General features: G+C 44.4%; 1 protein-coding gene across 1 annotated transcript in view; it reads left to right on the top strand.

The window, feature by feature from the left end:
• LOC142906426 (uncharacterized) overlaps nucleotides 1-13,701 on the top strand; it is a 74,694-nt gene extending 60,993 nt beyond the window's left edge. Inside the window, exon 3 of the mRNA XM_076054127.1 lies at nucleotides 10,799-13,701. Coding sequence (XP_075910242.1) covers nucleotides 10,799-12,579 — 1,781 coding nt within the window. The 3' untranslated portion in view covers nucleotides 12,580-13,701. The remainder of the gene's footprint in view (nucleotides 1-10,798) is intronic.
• The last annotated feature ends 13,306 nt before the right edge of the window (nucleotides 13,702-27,007 follow it).

Below are 27,007 nucleotides of genomic sequence, written 5' to 3'. Positions count from 1 at the left end.
AGTACTATAGTGTTGGGACCACGTGTATACTGTTTACTACAGTACTATAGTGTTGTGACCATGTGTATACTGTTTACTATGGTACTATAGTGTTGTGACCACGTGTATACTGTTTACTACAGTACTATAGTGTTGTGACCAAGTGTATACTGTTTACTATAGTACTGTAGTGTTGTGACCACGTGTATACTGTTTACTATAGTACTATAGTGTTGGGACCACGTGTATACTGTTTACTATAGTACTATAGTGTTGGGACCACGTATATACTGTTTACTACAGTACTATAGTGTTGTGACCACGTGTATACTGTTTACTATAGTACTATAGTGTTGTGACCACGTCTATACTGTTTACTATAGTACTATAGTGTTGTGACCACGTGTATACTGTTTACTATAGTACTATAATGTTGTGACCACGTGTATACTGTTTACTACAGTACTATAGTGGTGTGACCACGTGTGTACTGTTTACTATAGTACTATAGTGTTGTGACCACGTGTACACTGTTTGCTACAGTACTATAGTGTTGTGACCACGTGTGTAATGTTTACTACAGTACTATAGTGTTGTGATCACGTGTGTAATGTTTACTACAGTACTATAGTGTTGTGACCACGTGTATACTGTTTACTACAGTACTATAGTGTTGTGACCACGTGTGTACTGTTTCCTATAGTACTATAGTGTGACCACGTGTATACTGTTTACTACAGTACTATAGTGTTGTGACCACGTGTATACTCTTTACTACAGTACTATAGTGTTGTGACCAAGTGTGTACTGTTTACTACAGTACTATAGTGTTGTGACCACGTGTATACTGTTTACTATAGTACTGTAGTGTTGTGACCACGTGTATACTGTATTTGCTATAGTACTATAGTGTTGTGACCACGTGTATACTGTTTACTACAGTACTATAGTGTTGTGACCATGTGTATACTGTTTACTATGGTACTATAGTGTTGTGACCACGTGTATACTGTTTACTACAGTACTATAGTGTTGTGACCACGTGTATACTGTTTACTATAGTACTATAGTGTTGTGACCACGTGTATACTGTTTACTATAGTACTATAGTGTTGGGACCACGTGTATACTGTTTACTACAGTACTATAGTGTTGTGACCACGTGTATACTGTTTCCTATAGTACTATAGTGTTGTGACCATGTGTATACTGTTTACTATGGTACTATAGTGTTGTGACCACGTGTATACTGTTTACTACAGTACTATAGTGTTGTGACCAAGTGTATACTGTTTACTATAGTACTGTAGAGTTGTGACCACGTGTATACTGTTTACTATAGTACTATAGTGTTGGGACCACGTGTATACTGTTTACTACAGTACTATAGTGTTGTGACCACGTGTATACTGTTTACTATAGTACTATAGTGTTGGGACCACGTGCATACTGTTTACTACAGTACTATAGTGTTGTGACCACGTGTATACTGTTTGCTATAGTACTATAGTTTTGTGACCACGTCTATACTGTTTACTATAGTACTATAGTGTTGTGACCACGTGTATACTGTTTACTATAGTACTATAATGTTGTGACCACGTGTATACTGTTTACTACAGTTCTATAGTGGTGTGACCACGTGTGTACTGTTTACTACAGTCCTATAGTGTTGTGATCACGTGTGTAATGTTTACTACAGTACTATAGTGTTGTGACCACGTGTATACTGTTTACTACAGTACTATAGTGTTGTGACCACGTGTATACTGTTTACTATAGTACTATAGTGTGACCACGTGTATACTGTTTACTACAGTACTATAGTGTTGTGACCACGTGTATACGGTTTACTACAGTACTATAGTGTTGTGACCACGTGTATACTGTTTACTACAGTACTATAGTGTTGTGACCACGTGTATACTGTTTACTATAGTACTATAGTGTTGTGACCACGTGTTTACTGTTTACTATAGTACTATAGTGTTGTGACCACGTGTATATTGTTTACTACAGTACTATAGTGTTGTGACCACGTGTATACTGTTTACTATAGTACTATAGTGTTGTGACCACGTGTTTACTGTTTACTATAGTACTATAGTGTTGTGACCACGTGTACACTGTTTACTACAGTACTATAGTGTTGTGACCACGTGTGTAATGTTTACTACATTACTATAGTGTTGGGACCACGTGTATACTGTTTACTACAGTACTATAGTGTTGTGACCACGTGTATACTGTTTCCTATAGTACTATATTGTTGTGACCATGTGTATACTGTTTACTATAGTACTATAGTGTTGTGACCACGTGTATACTGTTTACTACAGTACTATAGTGTTGTGACCACGTGTATACTGTTTACTATAGTACTATAGTGTTGTGACCATGTGTATACTGTTTACTATAGTACTATAGTGTTGTGACCACGTCTATACTGTTTACTACAGTACTATAGTGTTGTGACCACGTGCATACTGTTTACTATAGTACTGTAGTGTTGTGACCACGTGTATACTGTATACTACAGTACTATAGTGTTGTGACCACGTGTATACTGTTTACTATAGTACTATAGTGTTGGGACCACGTGTATACTGTTTCCTATAGTACTATAGTTTTGTGACCACGTCTATACTGTTTACTATAGTACTATAGTGTTGTGACCACGTGTATACTGTTTACTATAGTACTATAATGTTGTGACCACGTGTATACTGTTTACTACAGTTCTATAATGGTGTGACCACGTGTGTACTGTTTTCTATAGTACTATAGTGTTGTGACCACGTGTACACTGTTTGCTACAGTACTATAGTGTTGTGACCACGTGTGTAATGTTTACTACAGTCCTATAGTGTTGTGATCACGTGTGTAATGTTTACTACAGTACTATAGTGTTGTGACCACGTGTATACTGTTTACTACAGTACTATAGTGTTGTGACCACGTGTATACTGTTTACTATAGTACTATAGTGTGACCACGTGTATACTGTTTACTACAGTACTATAGTGTTGTGACCACGTGTATACGGTTTACTACAGTACTATAGTGTTGTGACCACGTGTATACTGTTTACTACAGTACTATAGTGTTGTGACCACGTGTATACTGTTTACTATAGTACTATAGTGTTGTGACCACGTGTACACTGTTTACTACAGTACTATAGTGTTGTGACCACGTGTGTAATGTTTACTACATTACTATAGTGTTGGGACCACGTGTATACTGTTTACTACAGTACTATAGTGTTGTGACCACGTGTATACTGTTTCCTATAGTACTATAGTGTTGTGACCATGTGTATACTGTTTACTATAGTACTATAGTGTTGTGACCACGTGTATACTGTTTACTACAGTACTATAGTGTTGTGACCACGTGTATACTGTTTACTATAGTACTATAGTGTTGTGACCATGTGTATACTGTTTATTATAGTACTATAGTGTTGTGACCACGTCTATACTGTTTACTACAGTACTATAGTGTTGTGACCACGTGCATACTGTTTACTATAGTACTGTAGTGTTGTGACCACGTGTATACTGTATACTACAGTACTATAGTGTTGTGACCACGTGTATACTGTTTACTATAGTACTATAGTGTTGGGACCACGTGTATACTGTTTACTACAGTACTATAGTGTTGTGACCACGTGTATACTGTTTACTATAGTACTATAGTGTTGTGACCATGTGTATACTGTTTACTATAGTACTATAGTGTTGTGACCACGTCTATACTGTTTACTACAGTACTATAGTGTTGTGACCACGTGCATACTGTTTACTATAGTACTGTAGTGTTGTGACCACGTGTATACTGTATACTACAGTACTATAGTGTTGTGACCACGTGTATACTGTTTACTATAGTACTATAGTGTTGGGACCACGTGTATACTGTTTACTACAGTACTATAGTGTTGTGACCACGTGTATACTGTTTCCTATAGTACTATAGTGTTGTGACCATGTGTATACTGTTTACTATGGTACTATAGTGTTGTGACCACGTGTATACTGTTTACTACAGTACTATAGTGTTGTGACCAAGTGTATACTGTTTACTATAGTACTGTAGAGTTGTGACCACGTGTATACTGTTTACTATAGTACTATAGTGTTGGGACCACGTGTATACTGTTTACTACAGTACTATAGTGTTGTGACCACGTGTATACTGTTTACTATAGTACTATAGTGTTGGGACCACGTGCATACTGTTTACTACAGTACTATAGTGTTGTGACCACGTGTATACTGTTTGCTATAGTGCTATAGTTTTGTGACCACGTCTATACTGTTTACTATAGTACTATAGTGTTGTGACCACGTGTATACTGTTTACTATAGTACTATAATGTTGTGACCACGTGTATACTGTTTACTACAGTTCTATAGTGGTGTGACCACGTGTGTACTGTTTACTACAGTCCTATAGTGTTGTGATCACGTGTGTAATGTTTACTACAGTACTATAGTGTTGTGACCACGTGTATACTGTTTACTACAGTACTATAGTGTTGTGACCACGTGTATACTGTTTACTATAGTACTATAGTGTGACCACGTGTATACTGTTTACTACAGTACTATAGTGTTGTGACCACGTGTATACGGTTTACTACAGTACTATAGTGTTGTCACCACGTGTGTAATGTTTACTACATTACTATAGTGTTGGGACCACGTGTATACTGTTTACTACAGTACTATAGTGTTGTGACCACGTGTATACTGTTTCCTATAGTACTATATTGTTGTGACCATGTGTATACTGTTTACTATAGTACTATAGTGTTGTGACCACGTGTATACTGTTTACTACAGTACTATAGTGTTGTGACCACGTGTATACTGTTTACTATAGTACTATAGTGTTGTGACCATGTGTATACTGTTTACTATAGTACTATAGTGTTGTGACCACGTCTATACTGTTTACTACAGTACTATAGTGTTGTGACCACGTGCATACTGTTTACTATAGTACTGTAGTGTTGTGACCACGTGTATACTGAATACTACAGTACTATAGTGTTGTGACCACGTGTATACTGTTTACTATAGTACTATAGTGTTGGGACCACGTGTATACTGTTTCCTATAGTACTATAGTTTTGTGACCACGTCTATACTGTTTACTATAGTACTATAGTGTTGTGACCACGTGTATACTGTTTACTATAGTACTATAATGTTGTGACCACGTGTATACTGTTTACTACAGTTCTATAGTGGTGTGACCACGTGTGTACTGTTTACTATAGTACTATAGTGTTGTGACCACGTGTACACTGTTTGCTACAGTACTATAGTGTTGTGGCCACGTGTTTACTGTTTACTATAGTACTATAGTGTTGTGACCACGTGTATATTGTTTACTACAGTACTATAGTGTTGTGACCACGTGTTTACTGTTTACTATAGTACTATAGTGTTGTGACCACGTGTTTACTGTTTACTATAGTACTATAGTGTTGTGACCACGTGTACACTGTTTACTACAGTACTATAGTGTTGTGACCACGTGTGTAATGTTTACTACATTACTATAGTGTTGGGACCACGTGTATACTGTTTACTACAGTACTATAGTGTTGTGACCACGTGTATACTGTTTCCTATAGTACTATATTGTTGTGACCATGTGTATACTGTTTACTATAGTACTATAGTGTTGTGACCACGTGTATACTGTTTACTACAGTACTATAGTGTTGTGACCACGTGTATACTGTTTACTATAGTACTATAGTGTTGTGACCATGTGTATACTGTTTACTATAGTACTATAGTGTTGTGACCACGTGTATACTGTTTACTACAGTACTATAGTGTTGTGACCACGTGCATACTGTTTACTATAGTACTGTAGTGTTGTGACCACGTGTATACTGTATACTATAGTACTATAGTGTTGTGACCACGTGTATACTGTTTACTATAGTACTATAGTGTTGGGACCACGTGTATACTGTTTACTACAGTACTATAGTGTTGTGACCACGTGTATACTGTTTCCTATAGTACTATAGTGTTGTGACCATGTGTATACTGTTTACTATGGTACTATAGTGTTGTGACCACGTGTATACTGTTTACTACAGTACTATAGTGTTGTGACCAAGTGTATACTGTTTACTATAGTACTGTAGAGTTGTGACCACGTGTATACTGTTTACTATAGTACTATAGTGTTGGGACCACGTGTATACTGTTTACTACAGTACTATAGTGTTGTGACCACGTGTATACTGTTTACTATAGTACTATAGTGTTGGGACCACGTGCATACTGTTTACTACAGTACTATAGTGTTGTGACCACGTGTATACTGTTTGCTATAGTACTATAGTTTTGTGACCACGTCTATACTGTTTACTATAGTAATATAGTGTTGTGACCACGTGTATACTGTTTACTATAGTACTATAATGTTGTGACCACGTGTATACTGTTTACTACAGTTCTATAGTGGTGTGACCACGTGTGTACTGTTTACTACAGTCCTATAGTGTTGTGATCACGTGTGTAATGTTTACTACAGTACTATAGTGTTGTGACCACATGTATACTGTTTACTACAGTACTATAGTGTTGTGACCACGTGTATACTGTTTACTATAGTACTATAGTGTGACCACGTGTATACTGTTTACTACAGTACTATAGTGTTGTGACCACGTGTATACGGTTTACTACAGTACTATAGTGTTGTGACCACGTGTATACTGTTTACTACAGTACTATAGTGTTGTGACCACGTGTATACTGTTTACTATAGTACTATAGTGTTGTGACCACGTGTTTACTGTTTACTATAGTACTATAGTGTTGTGACCACGTGTATATTGTTTACTACAGTACTATAGTGTTGTGACCACGTGTATACTGTTTACTATAGTACTATAGTGTTGTGACCACGTGTTTACTGTTTACTATAGTACTATAGTGTTGTGACCACGTGTACACTGTTTACTACAGTACTATAGTGTTGTGACCACGTGTGTAATGTTTACTACATTACTATAGTGTTGGGACCACGTGTATACTGTTTACTACAGTACTATAGTGTTGTGACCACGTGTATACTGTTTCCTATAGTACTATATTGTTGTGACCATGTGTATACTGTTTACTATAGTACTATAGTGTTGTGACCACGTGTATACTGTTTACTACAGTACTATAGTGTTGTGACCACGTGTATACTGTTTACTATAGTACTATAGTGTTGTGACCATGTGTATACTGTTTACTATAGTACTATAGTGTTGTGACCACGTCTATACTGTTTACTACAGTACTATAGTGTTGTGACCACGTGCATACTGTTTACTATAGTACTGTAGTGTTGTGACCACGTGTATACTGTATACTACAGTACTATAGTGCTGTGACCACGTGTATACTGTTTACTATAGTACTATAGTGTTGGGACCACGTGTATACTGTTTCCTATAGTACTATAGTTTTGTGACCACGTCTATACTGTTTACTATAGTACTATAGTGTTGTGACCACGTGTATACTGTTTACTATAGTACTATAATGTTGTGACCACGTGTATACTGTTTACTACAGTTCTATAGTGGTGTGACCACGTGTGTACTGTTTACTATAGTACTATAGTGTTGTGACCACGTGTACACTGTTTGCTACAGTACTATAGTGTTGTGACCACGTGTGTAATGTTTACTACAGTCCTATAGTGTTGTGATCACGTGTGTAATGTTTACTACAGTACTATAGTGTTGTGACCACGTGTATACTGTTTACTACAGTACTATAGTGTTGTGACCACGTGTATACTGTTTACTATAGTACTATAGTGTGACCACGTGTATACTGTTTACTACAGTACTATAGTGTTGTGACCACGTGTATACGGTTTACTACAGTACTATAGTGTTGTGACCACGTGTATACTGTTTACTACAGTACTATAGTGTTGTGACCACGTGTATACTGTTTACTATAGTACTATAGTGTTGTGACCACGTGTACACTGTTTACTACAGTACTATAGTGTTGTGACCACGTGTGTAATGTTTACTACATTACTATAGTGTTGGGACCACGTGTATACTGTTTACTACAGTACTATAGTGTTGTGACCACGTGTATACTGTTTCCTATAGTACTATAGTGTTGTGACCATGTGTATACTGTTTACTATAGTACTATAGTGTTGTGACCACGTGTATACTGTTTACTACAGTACTATAGTGTTGTGACCACGTGTATACTGTTTACTATAGTACTATAGTGTTGTGACCATGTGTATACTGTTTATTATAGTACTATAGTGTTGTGACCACGTCTATACTGTTTACTACAGTACTATAGTGTTGTGACCACGTGCATACTGTTTACTATAGTACTGTAGTGTTGTGACCACGTGTATACTGTATACTACAGTACTATAGTGTTGTGACCACGTGTATACTGTTTACTATAGTACTATAGTGTTGGGACCACGTGTATACTGTTTACTACAGTACTATAGTGTTGTGACCACGTGTATACTGTTTACTATAGTACTATAGTGTTGTGACCATGTGTATACTGTTTACTATAGTACTATAGTGTTGTGACCACGTCTATACTGTTTACTACAGTACTATAGTGTTGTGACCACGTGCATACTGTTTACTATAGTACTGTAGTGTTGTGACCACGTGTATACTGTATACTACAGTACTATAGTGTTGTGACCACGTGTATACTGTTTACTATAGTACTATAGTGTTGGGACCACGTGTATACTGTTTACTACAGTACTATAGTGTTGTGACCACGTGTATACTGTTTCCTATAGTACTATAGTGTTGTGACCATGTGTATACTGTTTACTATAGTACTATAGTGTTGTGACCACGTCTATACTGTTTACTACAGTACTATAGTGTTGTGACCACGTGCATACTGTTTACTATAGTACTGTAGTGTTGTGACCACGTATATACTGTATACTACAGTACTATAGTCTTGTGACCACGTGTATACTGTTTACTATAGTACTATAGTGTTGGGACCACGTGTATACTGTTTACTACAGTACTATAGTGTTGTGACCACATGTATACTGTTTACTATAGTACTATAGTGTTGTGACCACGTGTATACTGTTTACTATAGTACTATAGTGTTGTGACCACGTGTATACTGTTTACTATAGTACTATAGTGTTGGGACCACGTGTATACTGTTTACTACAGTACTATAGTGTTGTGACCATGTGTATACTGTTTACTATGGTACTATAGTGTTGTGACCACGTGTATACTGTTTACTACAGTACTATAGTGTTGTGACCAAGTGTATACTGTTTACTATAGTACTGTAGTGTTGTGACCACGTGTATACTGTTTACTATAGTACTATAGTGTTGGGACCACGTGTATACTGTTTACTATAGTACTATAGTGTTGGGACCACGTATATACTGTTTACTACAGTACTATAGTGTTGTGACCACGTGTATACTGTTTACTATAGTACTATAGTGTTGTGACCACGTCTATACTGTTTACTATAGTACTATAGTGTTGTGACCACGTGTATACTGTTTACTACAGTACTATAGTGTTGTGACCACGTGTGTACTGTTTACTATAGTACTATAGTGTGACCACGTGTATACTGTTTACTACAGTACTATAGTGTTGTGACCACGTGTATACTCTTTACTACAGTACTATAGTGTTGTGACCAAGTGTGTACTGTTTACTACAGTACTATAGTGTTGTGACCACGTGTATACTGTTTACTATAGTACTGTAGTGTTGTGACCACGTGTATACTGTATTTGCTATAGTACTATAGTGTTGTGACCACGTGTATACTGTTTACTACAGTACTATAGTGTTGTGACCACGTGTGTACTGTTTACTACAGTACTATAGTGTTGTGACCACGTGTATACTGTTTACTATAGTACTATCGTGTTGTAACCACGTGTATACTGCGGGATTGTGGGTAATCGTCTCCCATGCTCGGTCTCAGTCGGTGTGCCTCACTCGTATAGTCAACATCCGTGCGAACCTATCTTGTTTACTATAGTACTATAGTGTTGTGACCACGTGTATACTGTTTACTACAGTACTATAGTGTTGTGACTACGTGTATACTGTTTACTACAGTACTGTAGTGTTGTGAATACGTGTGTGTGCGTAAAGCATTTTTTTATTTTGTGTCCATGTGTAGTGACTGTTCTTTAGTAACTGTACTGCAAGTGAAAGTCGTCCTACACAATAACCATCCTCTATCTCGTCTCCCTCACACCAGCCACGATTAAATGTAATTAATAAATTTGATTACTTTATATTAAATAATAAAAATATAAAAAGGTATTTTGTATTAATCTTTTTTATATGAATACGGTATTTTTGGTTTGTGGAACGAATCATCTGAGTTTCCATTATTTCTTATGGGGGAAATTCGCTTTGATATACGAGTGCTTTGGATTAAGAGCACGTTTCCAGAAGGAATTATGCTCGCAATCCAAGGTTTCACTTTATTAGTTATTTTTCTATCTACGTGATTTTACCGAAAGAAACCAAAGAGTATGCTGTTGTTAGTTTAAATGTTTGGTAAGTAAGACTTAGTCTGTGCTGCTCTCCAGTTGCCTGGATGAAAAGTGGCCCAAGTTTTTCCCAATCCTGGCCTCCTGGCTCAAAAACGTAAAAAACAAACTCGCAAGTCTGTCCCCAGGGTCACAACGCACTCACAGACACGGAGCAGGGAGATTCAGCTAATGACGCCGTTGATGTTTTTCGTAACTTTTGCAGAGAGCGATAAGAATGAGGATGAGGACCGGAAGGAGGAAGATTTCCCGGGCGCTGCAGAGAAAGAAAGGTGGAGGTCTCGGCCGAGCACCGAGTCCCTGGGCTCGTATGGCCGCGGCGCGGAGACGAAAGCGGCGGGCGCAGGGGAGGGGAAACAGCCCCGGCACCAAGCAGAGCTGTGCTCCTCACCTGAAGAATCCAGCTCCACTCAGGCCATCGCTCCCACTGGGGCCATCGCCTCCACCTCCACTCGGGCCATTGCCTCCATCTCTACTCGGGCCATCGCCTCCACCGCTGCCATCGCCTCCCCCGCTGCCATCGCCTCCACCTCCACTCAGGCCATCGCCTCCATCTCTACTCAGGCCATCGCCTCCCCCACTGATATCAACTCCACCTCCAATGCTTCCATCGCCTCCACCTCCACTCGGGCCATCGCCTCCACCTCCACTCGGGCCATCGCCTCCACCTCCACTCGGGCCATCGCCTCCACCTCTACTCAGGCCATCGCCTCCACCTCTACTCAGGCCATCGCCTCCACCTCCACTCAGGCCATCGTCTCCATCTCTACTCAGGCCATCGCCTCCCCCACTGATATCAACTCCACCTCCACTGCTTCCATCGCCTCCACCTCCACTCAGGCCATCGCCTCCACCTCCACTCGGGCCATCTTCTCCACCTCCACTCGGGCCATCGCCTCCACCTCTACTCAGGCCATCGCCTCCACCTCCACTCAGGCCATCGCCTCCACCTCTACTCAGGCCATCGCCTCCACCTCCACTCAGGCAATCGCCTCTACCTCCACTCGGGCCATCGCCTCCACCTCTACTCAGGCCATCGCCTCCACCTCTACTCAGGCCATTGCCTCTACCTTTACTCAGGCCATCGCCTCCACCTCTACTCAGGCCATCGCCTCCACCTCTACTCAGGCCATCGCCTCCATCTCTACTCAGGCCATCGCCTCCACCTCTACTCATGCCATCGTCTCCACCTCAACTCAGGCCATCGCCTCCACCTCTACTCAGGCCATCGCCTCCACCTCCACTCAGGACATCGTCTCCATCTCTACTCAGGCCATCGCCTCCCCCACTGATATCAACTCCACCTCCACTGCTTCCATCGCCTCCACCTCCACTCAGGCCATCGCCTCCACCTCCACTCGGGCCATCTTCTCCACCTCCACTCGGGCCATCGCCTCCACCTCTACTCAGGCCATCGCCTCCACCTCCACTCAGGCCATCGCCTCCACCTCTACTCAGGCCATCGCCTCCACCTCTACTCATGCCATCGTCTCCACCTCAACTCAGGCCATCGCCTCTACCTCTACTCAGGCCATCGCCTCCACCTCTACTCAGGCCATCGCCTCCATCTCCACTCAGGCAATCGCCTCCACCTCCACCCGGGCCATCGCCTCCACCTCTACTCGGGCCATCGCCTCCACCTCTACTCAGGCCATCGTCTCCACCTCAACTCAGGCCATCGCCTCCACCTCTACTCAGGCCATCGCCTCTACCTCTACTCAGGCCATCGCCTCCATCTCTACTCAGGACATCGCCCCCACTGCTGCCATCGCCTACACCTCCAATCGGGCCATCGGCTCCACTGCTGCCATCGCCTCCATCTCTACTCAGGCCATTGCCTCCACCACTGATATCAACTCTACCCCCACTGCTGACATCGACTCCACCTTCACTCCTGCCATTGCCTCAACCTTCACTTCTGCCATCGCCTCCACTGCCACTATCGCCACCACCGCTACTCGCACCATCACCTCCACCCATGAGTAATCAAGCTAACCCCCAGGATTGGGAGCTCCCTGCTTTCCACCTGCCTCCACCTCCACCAGAGCCCTGGGCTCCTCCACCCCACCGTGATACCAGACCGGGCCCGGCACACGAGTCTTTTGCTCCCTGTTCTTCACGGCAGCGTTACCGCAAGTCCCGCAACAGCCGCCTTCCTCCCCGCCTCCGCAAACCTCCTCTCGAATTCTCAACTCCACTGCTGCCATCGCCTCCATCTCTACTCAGGCCATTGTCTCCACCACTGATATCAACTCTACCCCCACTGCTGACATCGACTCCACCTTCACTCCTGCCATTGCCTCAACCTCCACTTCTGCCATCGCTTCCACTGCCACTATCGCCACCACCGCCACTCGCACCATCACCTCCACCCATGAGTAATCAAGCTAACCCCCAGGATTGGGAGCTCCCTGCTTTCCACCTGCCTCCACCTCCACCAGAGCCCTGGGTTCCTCCACGCCACCGTGATACCAGACCGGGCCCGACACACGAGTCTTTTGCTCCCTATTCTTCACGGCAGCGTTACCGCAAGTCCCGCAACAGCCGCCTTCCTCCCCGCCTCCGCAAACCTCCTCTCGAATCCTCAACTCCATCCGCATTGATTCGTCCCATCCACCCGGACCGAGAGCACCTTCCCCCCGGCCTCGCTCCACCTGCAGGGCAGCGGATCCCCCCCCAGCCCAGGTGCAACGGCCGGGGTCCCGCGTACGGAGTCCCAGGTGCCCCTTCTGCCTGGCACCACTCCCACGAGTCGCGCTTCACGCGGCGTCCCGCCCTCCTCCCCACGCCTCCACCGGATCAGTGGATTCCTCCCCACCTTCGTCCCAGCCGAGCGGCTCCTGCTCCACACTGGGCCACCCGTCCCACTTTTGTTCCGTGCCGCTCCACAGATTTCCACGACAGACATCATCATCCGCCCCTTGTCCAACCCACACCACTGCATCACCATAGCCCGGCGACATTCACGGACTGCTCACACACGTGACTCCTGCTGGTCGGGTGACCGTGATGAACTATATGTGTCGCGTTGATGGCCATGTGATGGACATTGCTTTGAGTGGCAGAGCAGGTGGTTGTCATGATTAATACATTTGTGTTGTTATTGGACACTGCAGTGTGCGTGTGAGTTGCTGTGCGGTGCAACAGAGCACGTATTTGGTGTCGATCTTCGCGTGTGTGTGATTGTGTGGAGCGGTAGTGTCATGGTTAACGCTACACTGCGCTTCGAAACCCAGGTTTGACCCGAGTTAGCTTTCCGCACACGGCCACAGCCGGTGCAAGCAGTTGCGCAACTCGGTTGCACACAACTGAAGTCACTCTACACGTGGAAGTCTCTGCAACCAATTTGCTTGGCGATTGGTGGCCAGAACCACGAGCGATCCACACAGCACAGGGTGCTGGTCAGTCTGACCAACCACCCATTTCACCTGACTTTCCACAAAATCACCATTAATGTTCCTTTCCCGGGCAGTGACACCAACTCTGCCAAAGTGTGTTAGGAACTAATGCTGTGTATGTTCGGCAGAAACTCTGCACGATTCTGCTGATAAGACACTTAATTTCGAAACCATTTGAGAATGTCGTATTTATAATAAACGTGCACCATTTTTTAGCTGCTTGCCGCCCCTGTACATAGTACCTCTGTATTGATTACAAGTCCTGTGTGCTCACCATTGTACCATGGCATGTGCCTAGGTGGCACTACCGGATGGCTCCCATCCATAGCTGCCAGGCCATCGGCCAGCGCGATAAATATTCGACGCCAACCAACAAATATTTATTCCCACGAGGGGTGACGGGAACCGAACCAGGGATGTCCAGAGCAATCAACTCGTTAATGTGGGAGACCTGAATAGTTCCCGGCGCGTGACACAGTAACGCTGTTCGGCTGGCGACAGCACTCTGCTGCCGTATGCAACAACACACTCCACCCCGTTGACAACCTGGGACAGAACCGCGCCAATGCTGGTGTTGGTTGCGTCAGTATCAAGGACGCACGGCATGGCAAAGTCAGAGTAGCGGAGGGGAATTGCGAAGCGCAACAAATGCGGCTTCCTCCTCCCCCCAATGAAACCTCTGACCCATAACCGTCAAGGCGTGGAGAGGTTTTGCGAAGGTAGCGAACCCAGTGACAAACCGGCGATAATAAGACGCAAAACCAATAAAACTCTGCACCTGCATCATCAACGTGGGGGTCGGCCACGTCCGAACACACGTGGTTTTGTCGGGATCTATCGCAATGCCCGATTTACTGACAATATGACCGAGATACCGCACGGATTTCTGAAGGGGGTAACACTTCTGCGGCTTGAATTTGAGATGGGCCGCTCGCATTTTAAGAAAGACAGCGCGTAACCAATCAAGATGTTCTTTGAACGTACGGCTGAAGACGATGACATCGTCGAGGTATTGTAAGCATGAGTCCCATTGAAGTCCAGCCAGCACCAGCTCCATCAGTCATTGGAACGTAGCCGGTGCTGCGTGGAGTCCCATGGGAAGCTGATTTAATTCAAACAGGCCTTGAGGTGTTCGAAAAGCCGTTTGGGTTTAGAGGCCTCATTTAGTGGCAAATGCCAAAATCCGGACAGGAGATCAAGGGTGGAGAAGTTCTGTGCTCCCGCCAGAGCGTCCAGGGAATCGTCCATCCGAGGGAGAGGATACGCGTCAGCCACCGATATCTTATGAAGCTTCCTAAAGTCGACACACAACTGCAAGCTACCATCGTGCTTCTTAATGTGGTGGGTAATTGTCAGGCGTAATACGCCGCCACCACTACTGGAAAATATGTAGCTGCAGTCAGGGCCCAACAGGCGGCAATAGCGGGTCCGGCCTGTACCAAGTAGGACTCGTAGGTAAGGCAATTTGGAGGGCGGTTTGGAACCGGAGGTGGACACCCCAGGCCCCCAGTTGGGGCTGGGGGATTGCGCCGACATCCCCGGGGCCGGTGGGTCGTCGTCCTCTTCATCTGGAGACCTGGTACGTATTGTTCGCCTAGTCTCCATAATCTATAGTTAATTAACTAACGTTTGGCCACTTCCAACACCAGTTGTAGTGGGCTCAAATGGAGACTCAGGCTTCTATAGGAGACAACACGTTTATTTAACATTAACACGCTAAAACTAGATTCAAAGTTTTCGTGACTGCAGGAATTACTCTTTGGTTTTTTCGGTTAAGTCACGTTGACAGAAAAAAATTAAATAATAGAATACGCCGTTTTTCTAGTGTCGCTCCTCCTATAATTTTGTTGACGGACAAATGGACAAAGGGCACAATAGCTTAGTGTTTGTGTATGTATATGTTATGTTTTTAAGAGAAGACAAGTTTGTAAATATATTTTTGCCCCGGGAAATGCTGGGTACTTCCCGCTGGTACTGATATTAAAATATATATTTTAAACTGTGCCAAAATCAATCAAAACGAACAACAGTAGATCAGAATTAAATCTACAATGCTTGATATTTTATCATCCGCATAGGCGAGTGATGGTCAGGATGTTGTGTATGTGTAGTCACATAGAATTGGTCACTACGTAGCATAGCGCTGGCTGCTGGCAGGGAAGGGGATCTGCAGAGTGAAGCAGCCCTGATTGACAGCAGACCACGTGATAGACCTGAGAAGGATCTCGGGTAGGACACGTCGAGATCCTGCTAGTAGATTCTAGAAGGGGAGCGTGGCCGGAGGGGAGCGAGGCCGCGCTAAGAGGATTAAAGGGGACCCCGAGCAGGGGATGAGGGCCATCGTTTGGAGTGGGATCGCCGTCGTCGTCGTCGTCGTTGCTGTTGAAGATCGTCGCCTTCGCCGCTGTCGTCATCCACTTGATAATTGTGCTGCTAGCAGTAGTTGCCTGTCTTAGTTCAGCGCCGTCAGTGTCAGATGGCGAGCGTTGTGTTGTAGGCTAGCCACGAGTGAGAGTTGCGTTTAAGCGAGGGACAGAGCGTTGTATTACAGCAGAGAGTGTGTAACAGTATGCTCGGTGTGTAATTAAAGAATTGCCTCGAAGAAGTTACGTCTCCAAGTTAGTCACTATATATTTTTTCATGGGCATGGCTAGAGTTGTCACCTGTCCAGGAATTACCATTTGTGTTTAGGTGGTGGGTATTCATTCTTACGAGATATAGCACCCGCATTGTGTCGTTTACTGTGTAGTTCTGATAATTCTAGACTGAGTGCTGACTGAGAAATCTGTCCAGGCTTGGTCTACAGTCAAAAATGTGGCAATCTCATAGCAGCACCCTCCTGCGTCTCCAGTGTGAATATGCTGTAGAGTAAGTTTTCACGCAGCGTATGTTTGCATGCTGAACTTTTTTCGCACCGTACGCAGGCAACCATGCTTATTGGAGGTGCGGGGGAATAACAAATTGAACAAAAAGAACAGGGACACAACTTGAAAACATAGAAGTGCATTTATACGTGGGGCGGTTGTTGAAGGGGGAGAGGGATGAAAATTATTAAGAGAGGCGTATCAGGGCAGAGCACAGTGCTGATTGGAATCTGAACTTAAATCATGAAACGTAACAAAGCCATTTTCCTAAAGCAGAACGTTTTTTAATCAGTGGATATGACCTGCAACAACAGATGCATCACAAACATGGCCATTGACGAAGACAATGGAACCAATGTTGAGAAGTGCACAAGGAAGCATAGAGATGCACATGCTAGGAATTAAACTGAGAATGGAAGACGGACACGTCAATTGGACATCATATGCAAATTAAAGGCATAATTTTAGTTTAGAAAGGTGGGGTGAGGCAGGACACACAACTTGAAGAGATGACGGCCGGTGGTCGTGACTAACGTGGAAATGGGAGCTAAAGGAGGGAACACAACCAATAGAGCGTCCACTGCGAAGATGGATCGAATAAATCAACCGGTGGGCAGTAGCCAGACAGATTTTTGCATTGCAAATCCGCAAGAGATGGTGATGGCTTCGGACAGAAGTGGAGAAATCACGGCTGGAGATGGTGACGGCTGCATAAGCAGTTTTGGAAAACATTTACACGATATTACCTTCAAAAACAACCATTCACTAAAACACATTTTCATTAAATGTGTATTCAGAAAGATAAACTAAAACAGTACAGGAATTATATCGTCTATATTTTGCAAATTTTACAATAAAGGGTATTTTTTTCATTGCACTAGTTTAAGATAAAAACATTTTTTGCCGAAATAATGACATTAATAGGCACATTAATTGAAAGTGCAATTTTAAATAAACCGTGTAATTATTCGATAGTTTTGGTTAGAGTCTGTGCCTGTGTTAGAGTGCCAGAAAAAGTCCTGGCAAGGATTATTCAACATCACCTTGCCAGGCATGCTGAGAAGAGGATTGGGGAGCCCCATTGTGGTTTCAGGCCAGGGCAGCCACAGATGCCACATCTTCCTTCCGTTTGCTACAGCAGAGGAGTGTTGAATTCCGACAGGACTTACATCTCTGCTTTATTGACCTGGTCAATGCCTATGATACCATCAATAGGTCTGGACTCTGGGTTGTTCTTCATGCTTTCGGAGTCTCTGACTCTCTGCTCACAATAATTAAGGACTTCCATGATATTGAGCAGGGCCGAGTAAAGCTACTTGGCCGGAAGACAAAGCTATTCCCCGTTAACCTTGGGGTTCGACAGTAATGTCCTCTGGCTCCATACACTGTTTAAAATATTTTTGGTCCACGTCGTTCGAGAAACCTTCCATGTCCGTACCGGAGCAATCTATATCTGATATAGATACAATGGGAGGCGGATTGATGCCCGGGTGCGCTTGAGAGCTTGCTCCCGATTTGTCATCCATGTTACGTATGCGAATGATCTAGACCTGGAGCGTGCCACTAGACAGGGGTGGGGAACGTCCGGCCGGCCGGCCATGAGGCCTGCGAAATCATTTGGTCTGGCCCTGCCAAGGCAACCGCAGGCGGGACTCGAAATTCAATCAATCTTGGAGCAAACCTGGAAAAGCAGTTGCGAGTAGCAACATCATCAATACCAGCTAACATCATCAATGCCAGCTAATATCTCCACACGCCTCACCAAAGAGAAGCAGTTCCAGCCATCGCATTAGGGGTGAGTTAACTAAATGTTTGACCAAATATAATAGGCTCATTTTTAAGTTGATGATTTTGTATGGCCCGCGAATGATGTTATAAATATCCAAATGGCCCTTGGCACAAAAAAGGTTCCCCACCCCTGCACTAAGAGGTGGGGCCTTAACCATCAGCCCCACCAAAACTAAGCACCTGCCTCGCTATGTTGTGCCATTAAACAAGGGGTGGGCAATTTTTTTTACTCGCGGGCCACAATGGGTTCTAAAATTTGACAGAGGGGCCGGGCAAGGAACAGATGGATGGAGTGTTTGTGTGAACTAATATAAATGACATGTAAAAATCATTACATGAAAGGATTTGGCCTTTAACAGGTAGCAAAGCATTTATTTGCAAGGCAATTTAACAAATTGCACGAACATGAACAATACAAAAACATGTCGTAACGTGACTGATCAAACATCATGAAAACATCTGAGGCCTGAGCCCAAACCAATTACCACATTCCCGGACAAAGTGCTCCATCTAATGGGGAAATGAGGGCATTACAGGTGAAAAGTAAAATTTAATTTAATAATATTTGGACAAGTTCGGGGGGCCGGATTAAAAAGCCCAGCCCATGTCTGCATTAAACCCTCCACCCCTTAACTCCCCATTGGTAATGGGGCAGTTGTAAATTGGATGGTTTTCCACATCTGGATAGTGTGCTTATGACCAACTCCGGTTTGACAGAAGAGATCTCACTCCGAATCAGTCGAGCGGCATTATCTTTTCATCGGTTGCATGACGCTGTGTGGAAGCTACCTGATATCTGTCGCTCCACAGCAGTCTTCGGATCTTCTCGGCCACGGTCATGCCCTTCCTTCTCGATGCTTGCCAAACGTGGACCCCCCTAATGGAACATCTTCGCCGGTAATAAACATTCAGGATGGCCTTCCTACGATCCATCCTGTGTTTAACCAGGCTGGATTGTGTGAGCTCACAATCCTTTACAGATCTGGACAAAGTCCCATCGGTAAGCGCCTCCAGCAGGTAATGCTACATTGGCTGGGTCATGTACCACGCCTCCCTAACCACTGCATTAAAGGGGTCTAAACAGGCGCGGCACGGGCTAGAGAAGAGATTAAATGATGTGGTACAAGAGGATGTGGAACTGAATTGACTTGCGAATGACTGGTACCAGCAGTGTAAAGAGCGGCCTATGTGGAGGAGACTCATGATGGACGATACTGGGCAGTTGGAGGTAGTCGCCCTCCAGCAACAACAGAGGGCAGCAGAGAGACGCTCACAACAACGAGCAGAGCCTCAGGCGGATAAAACACATCAAGTTGGCACAGTAGGGGAGGCACAGCTGACGCATCTGCCACTCATCTCTGTCAAACCATGGCAGCTGAATCTGACCCGTGATCACGTGGCCATAAAGTGCACTTAGCCTGGCACAAGTGCCGTGGCAACGTCACCGCCACTTAGTGGCGTTTGTTGTCCGTGTGTGTGTGTGCAATTGTGGTGACTCATTTCGCCCCTTACGACAAGCCAGCATCAGGATGCAAGGTATTTGAACATAAAATGTTTTTATAAATTTGTATGTATTTTATGTTTCACACAACGATCCCGACAGTCCTCGACTTATGAACTCAATTAGTTCCTGGGACCCGTTCGTGAGTCAAACGGTTTGTAAGTGGGAACACAATAATGTACACACGTGCGCGCACGCACACACGAGCACAAACACTGGAAGCGCGAGGATGACACAACTCGTGGAGGATCGCTCCGCTGAAAAAAGAATAGATCCTCGGTTCAGTTTGCAAGAACGAGTTCGCGTTGTAATTCTCAATGTTAAAACATGTTTCATGATAGCTGGTTCCTAAGTGCGGAAATTCGTAAGTCGAGTGTTCGTAAGTCGATGCCTGCATGTATGTGTAATGTTTATTTGTTACTGTAAACGGAAAAATCCGTGTAGCCAGTAACCCAGCTAGTTTCGGTGGAAACAGCTGGAACCCACTAACAGAGTTAATGTTGTGGTGGAGAGAAACCCAGCCAGTAAGGAAACTCGAGGCATAGATTATTGTAATAGTAGTATGACTTACATTGCTATAGCAGCGTTGATGAAAAATACTTGAGTAACACATTTAGCATTATCTTATTGCAATATATTAAAGTGTAATGGCAAATTAAAACGACGCGAAACAATTTAGCAATCCTGTACAGCGATACACGTAATCAAATTAAGTTAATTGCAAACGCTGAAACACGTACATATTAATGAACATATCGTGGATAGAAGAAACTGATTAAACAAAATATCCATACAATTAAAACATCAATGAAGCAGGTTGCTGGAATGGATGCTCCAGGCGCCACTCTACGCGTGAGTGGTGCCAGTGGACTGAGAGGCCGTGCCAGGAGTCGCTGTCGCTGGCTGCTCAATGACCACCACCCTCTCGGCCGCTGCAGGGAGGGCGCGGCGCTGAGCCTTGAACTTCAGCTTCCCGTCTTCAGTCAAGCAGCAGCTCACGCTCTGCGGGTCCACGTCCCTGGGCAGCTGCGTCTCCCTGTGGAACTCCTGGCAGCTGTGGCTGTAGCTGCCGCTGCTGACTTCTCCGCTCTTCACCTCGCGCCGTCCGGCCACCACCAGCTTGTCTCCAGACACCTTCACGGCCAGGTCCTGTGGGGAGAAGTCCTGCTCGTCCAGGGACGCGACAAACCCGCCTCCCTGCTCCTGTGGATCTTCAATCTGGAACCCACTGCTCACGGCCGGCTGCTGCAGCAGTGCGTCTCCGAGGCTGCCCGGAGCCCGCGTGTGGCTGCTGAGCTGATCGACTCCACGGAAGATTCTCTCCATCCTCTCGATCTCGCTCCTCATGTCTCGCTGCAGCTGCTGGAAGAGACTTTCACCGCGGGGGTTCCAGACCGGCCAGCCTGGCCAGACGTTCCTCTCCTTCACGTGCATCGCAGGAAAGTAAACACTCAGGGCCATGCTTGTTGATGTGCTAGTTTAGAGAAGACGTCACACAGCTGAACCTCAGGTTTGAGTCACTGCTATTTGCTGTGGATGAGGGAAGCCCTGGGAGCAGCTGCGTCATTCTGGACGCTTCTGGCTCCCCTGGAATCTGCTCGTAGCTACTGCCAGGGCGATAAAAGCAGCTCCTGTAGCTGCACTGGCAGAACATCGGCAGAGGAAGGAGCAGCGCTCACAGCGCTAACAGGTGAAGCGAGCGTCACTGTGAAGCACATCAACAAGCAAGCATAAGATGTCCTTAATTAACGCTAAGACACATATTAATCAAAAACGCTAAGACACCTATTAGCAACATCAGTAAGGATGAGCGTTTTTTGCTTTCTCAATTAAAAAAGAGAGAGGACATCGTCATCATCTCAGCCGACAAGGGCAATTTCACTGTCCTCATGGAAAAAAAAACACATACAATAACAAAATTCAGGACCTACTGAATGATGGTAGATTTACCAAAATCAATAGAGATCCCACCAACCGCCTTGTTACAAAAACCAACAATATCATCACTGATTCAACATCTTTAATCGAACCAACCAAGCGGCTTTCCTTAAAACCCTCTGCTGCTAGACCACCCAGACTTTATGGCTTACCAAAAATCATAAAGAAGATACACCCCTTCATCCTATCGTCTTCATTATTGACTCACTCACCTACAAACGGGCCCCATTTCTGTCTCAGACCTTACAACCATTCACTGGTAAGACCACCTCAGCTGTACTTAAATCAGCTCACTTGGTATCGTTAATTAAGGACATCTCACTATTTCCAGGTGATTTGCTTGTCAGTTTCGATCTAGTATCGTTGTTTACTAAAGTTCCTGTGCCTTACACCATTGCAATCATTGACGATTTGGTCCAACAAGGATTGAATGCTGATGTACCGGCCCTGGTTGGACACTGCCTCACCAACACTTACTTCACCTGGAATGGAACACTATACAAAGAAGTTGAAGCTACCCCAATAGGTTCGCCCTTATCTCCAGTTGAAGCCAATTTTTAATGGAAACATATTTTGAGACAGATGCCATCCAGGCATCCACCCTACGTCCTTGTCTAAGAGGTACATAGATGACACGTTCGTCATCTGGCCACATGGCCTACCAGCTTTGGGCCAATTCTTCAACTACATCAATTCCATACACCCAGCGATCAAATTCACCATGGAGGTGGAAAAGGATGGCAAATTACCATTCTTGGATGTTTTCATCGTACAGAGACCAGATGGCTCAATGGGACAATCTGTCTACAGGAAAGCCACCCATACGAATGCCTAACAAAACCTGACTCCCACCACCATCCATCCCAGAAGAATTCTCTCATCAAAACTCTACACCATAGAGCTCGATGTATTTCCGACCATCACCACCTAGCCAGTGAACTGGAACACGTACACCAAGCCCTCAAAATGAATGGATATTCAGAATACACAATCCGAAAAGCTATCACCCCAACTGTTGGGAAAGAACCATCTCAGGAACCAATCAAAACCATCACCTTGCCATATATAGCAGGGGTCACCAAAAATATTTCTAAACTCATGAGGAAACACAAGATCCAGGTTCGATTCAACACAGTACATACAATTTGTGATCTGATCCCATCTGTGAAGGATGTGATCCCTGACATGCAATACCCCGGCGTCTAAAAACTAAGCTGCGTCTGCGGCAGTAGTTACATTGGGGAAATTAAGTGACATGTTTCGGACTATGTTCGTGAACATAAGCCAGATCTGAAACACGGTAGGACCAATACCTCAGCCGTGGCTGATCATTGTTTTAATGCTGTGGGCATACACGAAATTGATTTTTCCAAGACGAAGGTACTCTGCAAACCCACTGCCTATCAGCAAAAATTCGTTCATGAAGCAATGCAGATGTGTAAACACAGACACAATTTCAACCGAGAAGATGGGTACAAACTGAGCAATCATTGGAAGGACATTATTAACCAGTTTAAGTCATAACGGGCCATTATGTTCCCAGCCTACCACCTTCCAATATTAGTTGTTTTTTTCGGCTCTCTGAGTTTTTTACATTAACAGATGTCATTTCTCACTAACACAGCTACCTCGTGTGCCATCCTCGAGGCTGCTGCTTCAGGATCTCCCATTAACATACTAATCTCTCACATTAACATAGCCACCTTGGCGCACTCGCCGTGAAGGAGTCTCGGCGATCTTGCATTGACATGCTAATTTCTGCCTGGCAGCACTGTGATTGGTGGAAAGCCCACCACCGCCGCGGTCGCTACCCACCACTTGCAATGGCATTGGCTGCTGACATTTGGGCTATGCCCTTTTCAAACCTTTATAAGCAGTTGTCTTTAGCAGCTAACCCCACTTTTCCTGATGACGACCGCTCATGTTGCGATTGAAACGTCGTGAAATTTTTATTATTTTTTTGGTTATTTTTTCTCTCTACGTGACTTTACCGAAAGACCCAAACAATATGAATTCCTGCAGACATGAACGCTTTAAGTCAAGGTTGATTAAATGGCAAGTATTGGAGATTTAATTCTGATACAATTATGTTCGTTTTTATTGATTTTGGTGCAGTTTATAATAATTATTTTTATATCAGTATTTACGTAACTACACTCATTTCCATTCGGCTGTACTCAGCTCACCATTCCTTTGAACTAATAAAAAACTTCTGCTTAACAATTATTAAACATCCTCAGTTGCGTGTCATTAGGTTCAGTGTACAAACTGGACTAACAACATTTGGTTTTATGCAACAAAAACTTTATTTCAAAATGTATTTTTAAAAAAGTGTACTGACGAAAGCAACAAATTTGACGTTCTAAATTATATTGTACGTGTACTGCATACAATGTTAACAGTAAGAGCTCAAAGCAGGAACGTACATGTTCACCAAATAACTATATTCGTGTGTAAACAATAAATTGCTTACAATATTGTACTTAATGTTGCCCGGTGAAATGAAACATTCTAAATCTAATGAGTCGCATTGAAAATAACATCCTACAGGCTGTTAATATTACTGTTTAGATACGACACATTACATGTCTTTAACATTCTCATGAAGACAAATTACAAAATGCATGACATTGTATCACACTGAATTCCAGCACGAATACTGTTAAATAGTTAGACTACTGGAATGGATGCTCCAGGCACCACTCTACGCGTGAGTGGTGCCAGTGGACTGAGAGGCCGTGCCAGGAGTCGCTGTTGCTGGCTGCTCAATGACCACCACCCTCTCGGCCGCTGCAGGGAGGGCGCGGCGCTGAGCCTTGAACTTCAGCTTCCCGTCTTCAGTCAAGCAGCAGCTCACGCTCTGCGGGTCCACGTCCCTGGGCAGCTGCGTCTCCCTGTGGAACTCCTGGCAGCTGTGGCTGTAGCTGCCGCTGCTGACTTCTCCGCTCTTCACCTCGCGCCGTCCGGCCACCACCAGCTTGTCTCCAGACACCTTCACGGCCAGGTCCTGTGGGGAGAAGTCCTGCACGTCCAGGCTGGCCGGTCTGGAACCCCCGCGGTGAAAGTCTCTTCCAGCAGCTGCAGCGAGACATGAGGAGCGAGATCGAGAGGATGGAGAGAATCTTCCGTGGAGTCGATCAGCTCAGCAGCCACACGCGGGCCCCGGGCAGCCACGGAGACGCACTGCTGCAGCAGCCGGCCGTGAGCAGTGGGTTCCAGATTGAAGATCCACAGGAGCAGGGAGGCGGGTTTGTCGCGTCCCTGGACGTGCAGGACTTCTCCCCACAGGACCTGGCCGTGAAGGTGTCTGGAGACAAGCTGGTGGTGGCCGGACGGCGCGAGGTGAAGAGCGGAGAAGTCAGCAGCGGCAGCTACAGCCACAGCTGCCAGGAGTTCCACAGGGAGACGCAGCTGCCCAGGGACGTGGACCCGCAGAGCGTGAGCTGCTGCTTGACTGAAGACGGGAAGCTGAAGTTCAAGGCTCAGCGCCGCGCCCTCCCTGCAGCGGCCGAGAGGGTGGTGGTCATTGAGCAGCCAGCAACAGCGACTCCTGGCACGGCCTCTCAGTCCACTGGCACCACTCACGCGTAGAGTGGTGCCTGGAGCATCCATTCCAGTAGTCTAACTATTTAACAGTATTCGTGCTGGAATTCAGTGTGATACAATGTCATGCATTTTGTAATTTGTCTTCATGAGAATGTTAAAGACATGTAATGTGTCGTATCTAAACAGTAATATTAACAGCCTGTAGGATGTTATTTTCAATGCGACTCATTAGATTTAGAATGTTTCATTTCACCGGGCAACATTAAGTACAATATTGTAAGCAATTTATTGTTTACACACGAATATAGTTATCTGGTGTACATGTACGTTCCTGCTTTGAGCTCTTACTGTTAACATTGTATGCAGTACACGTACAATATAATTAAGAACGTTTAATTTGTTGCTTTCGTCAGTACACTTTTTAAAAAATACATTTTGAAATAAAGTTTTTGTTGCATAAAACCAAATGTTGTTAGTCCAGTTTGTATACTGAACCTAATGACACACAACTGAGGATGTTTAATAATTGTTAAGCAGAAGTTTTTTATTAGTTCAAAGGAATGGTGAGCTGAGTACAGCCGAATGTAAACGAGTGTAGTTACGTAAATACTGATATAAAAATAATTATTTGAAACTGCGCCAAAATCAATAAAAACTAACATAATTGTATCAGAATTAAATCTCCAATACTTGACATTTAATCAACCTTGATTCAAAGCTTTCATGACTGCAGGAATTCATATTGTTTGGGTCTTTAGGTAAAGTCACGTAGAGAGAAAAAATAAGAAAACATAATAAAAAATTTCACGACGTTTCAATCGCAACACGAGCGGTCGTCATCAGGAAAGGTGGGGTTAGCTGCTAAAAACAACTGCTTATAAAGGTATAAAGGTTTGAAAAGGGCGTGGCCCAAATGTCAGCAGCCAATGCCAATGCAAGTGGTGGGTAGCGACCGCGGCGGTGGTGGGCTTTCCACCAATCACAGGGCTGCCAGGCAGAAATTAGCATGTCAATGCAAGATCGCCGAGACTCCTTCACGGCGAGTGCGCCAAGGTGTCTATGTTAATGTGAGAGATTAGCATGTTAATGGGAGATCCTGAAGCAGCAGCCTCGAGGATGGCACACGAGGTAGCTGTGTTAGTGAGAAATGACATCTGTTAATGTAAAAAATCAGAGAGCCGAAAAAAACAACTAATATCAAGGTGGTAGGCTGGGAACATCATGGCCCGTCATGACTTAAACTGGTTAATAACGTCCTTCCAATGATTGCTCAGTTTGTACGCAAGTCGGTTGAAATTGTGTCTGTGTTAACACATCTGGACGGCTTCATTAACGAATCTTTGCTGATAAGCAGTGGGTTTGCAGAGTAACTTCGTCTT

Source organism: Petromyzon marinus, chromosome 4 (genome assembly GCF_048934315.1).
Source record: "Petromyzon marinus isolate PM22_M1 ecotype Great Lakes invasive population chromosome 4, UKy_Petmar_22M1.pri1.0, whole genome shotgun sequence".
NCBI classification, from domain to species: Eukaryota; Metazoa; Chordata; class Hyperoartia; order Petromyzontiformes; family Petromyzontidae; genus Petromyzon; species Petromyzon marinus.
Note: the sequence above shows the minus strand (reverse complement) of the source record. Positions and strands in the feature narration are given on the sequence as shown.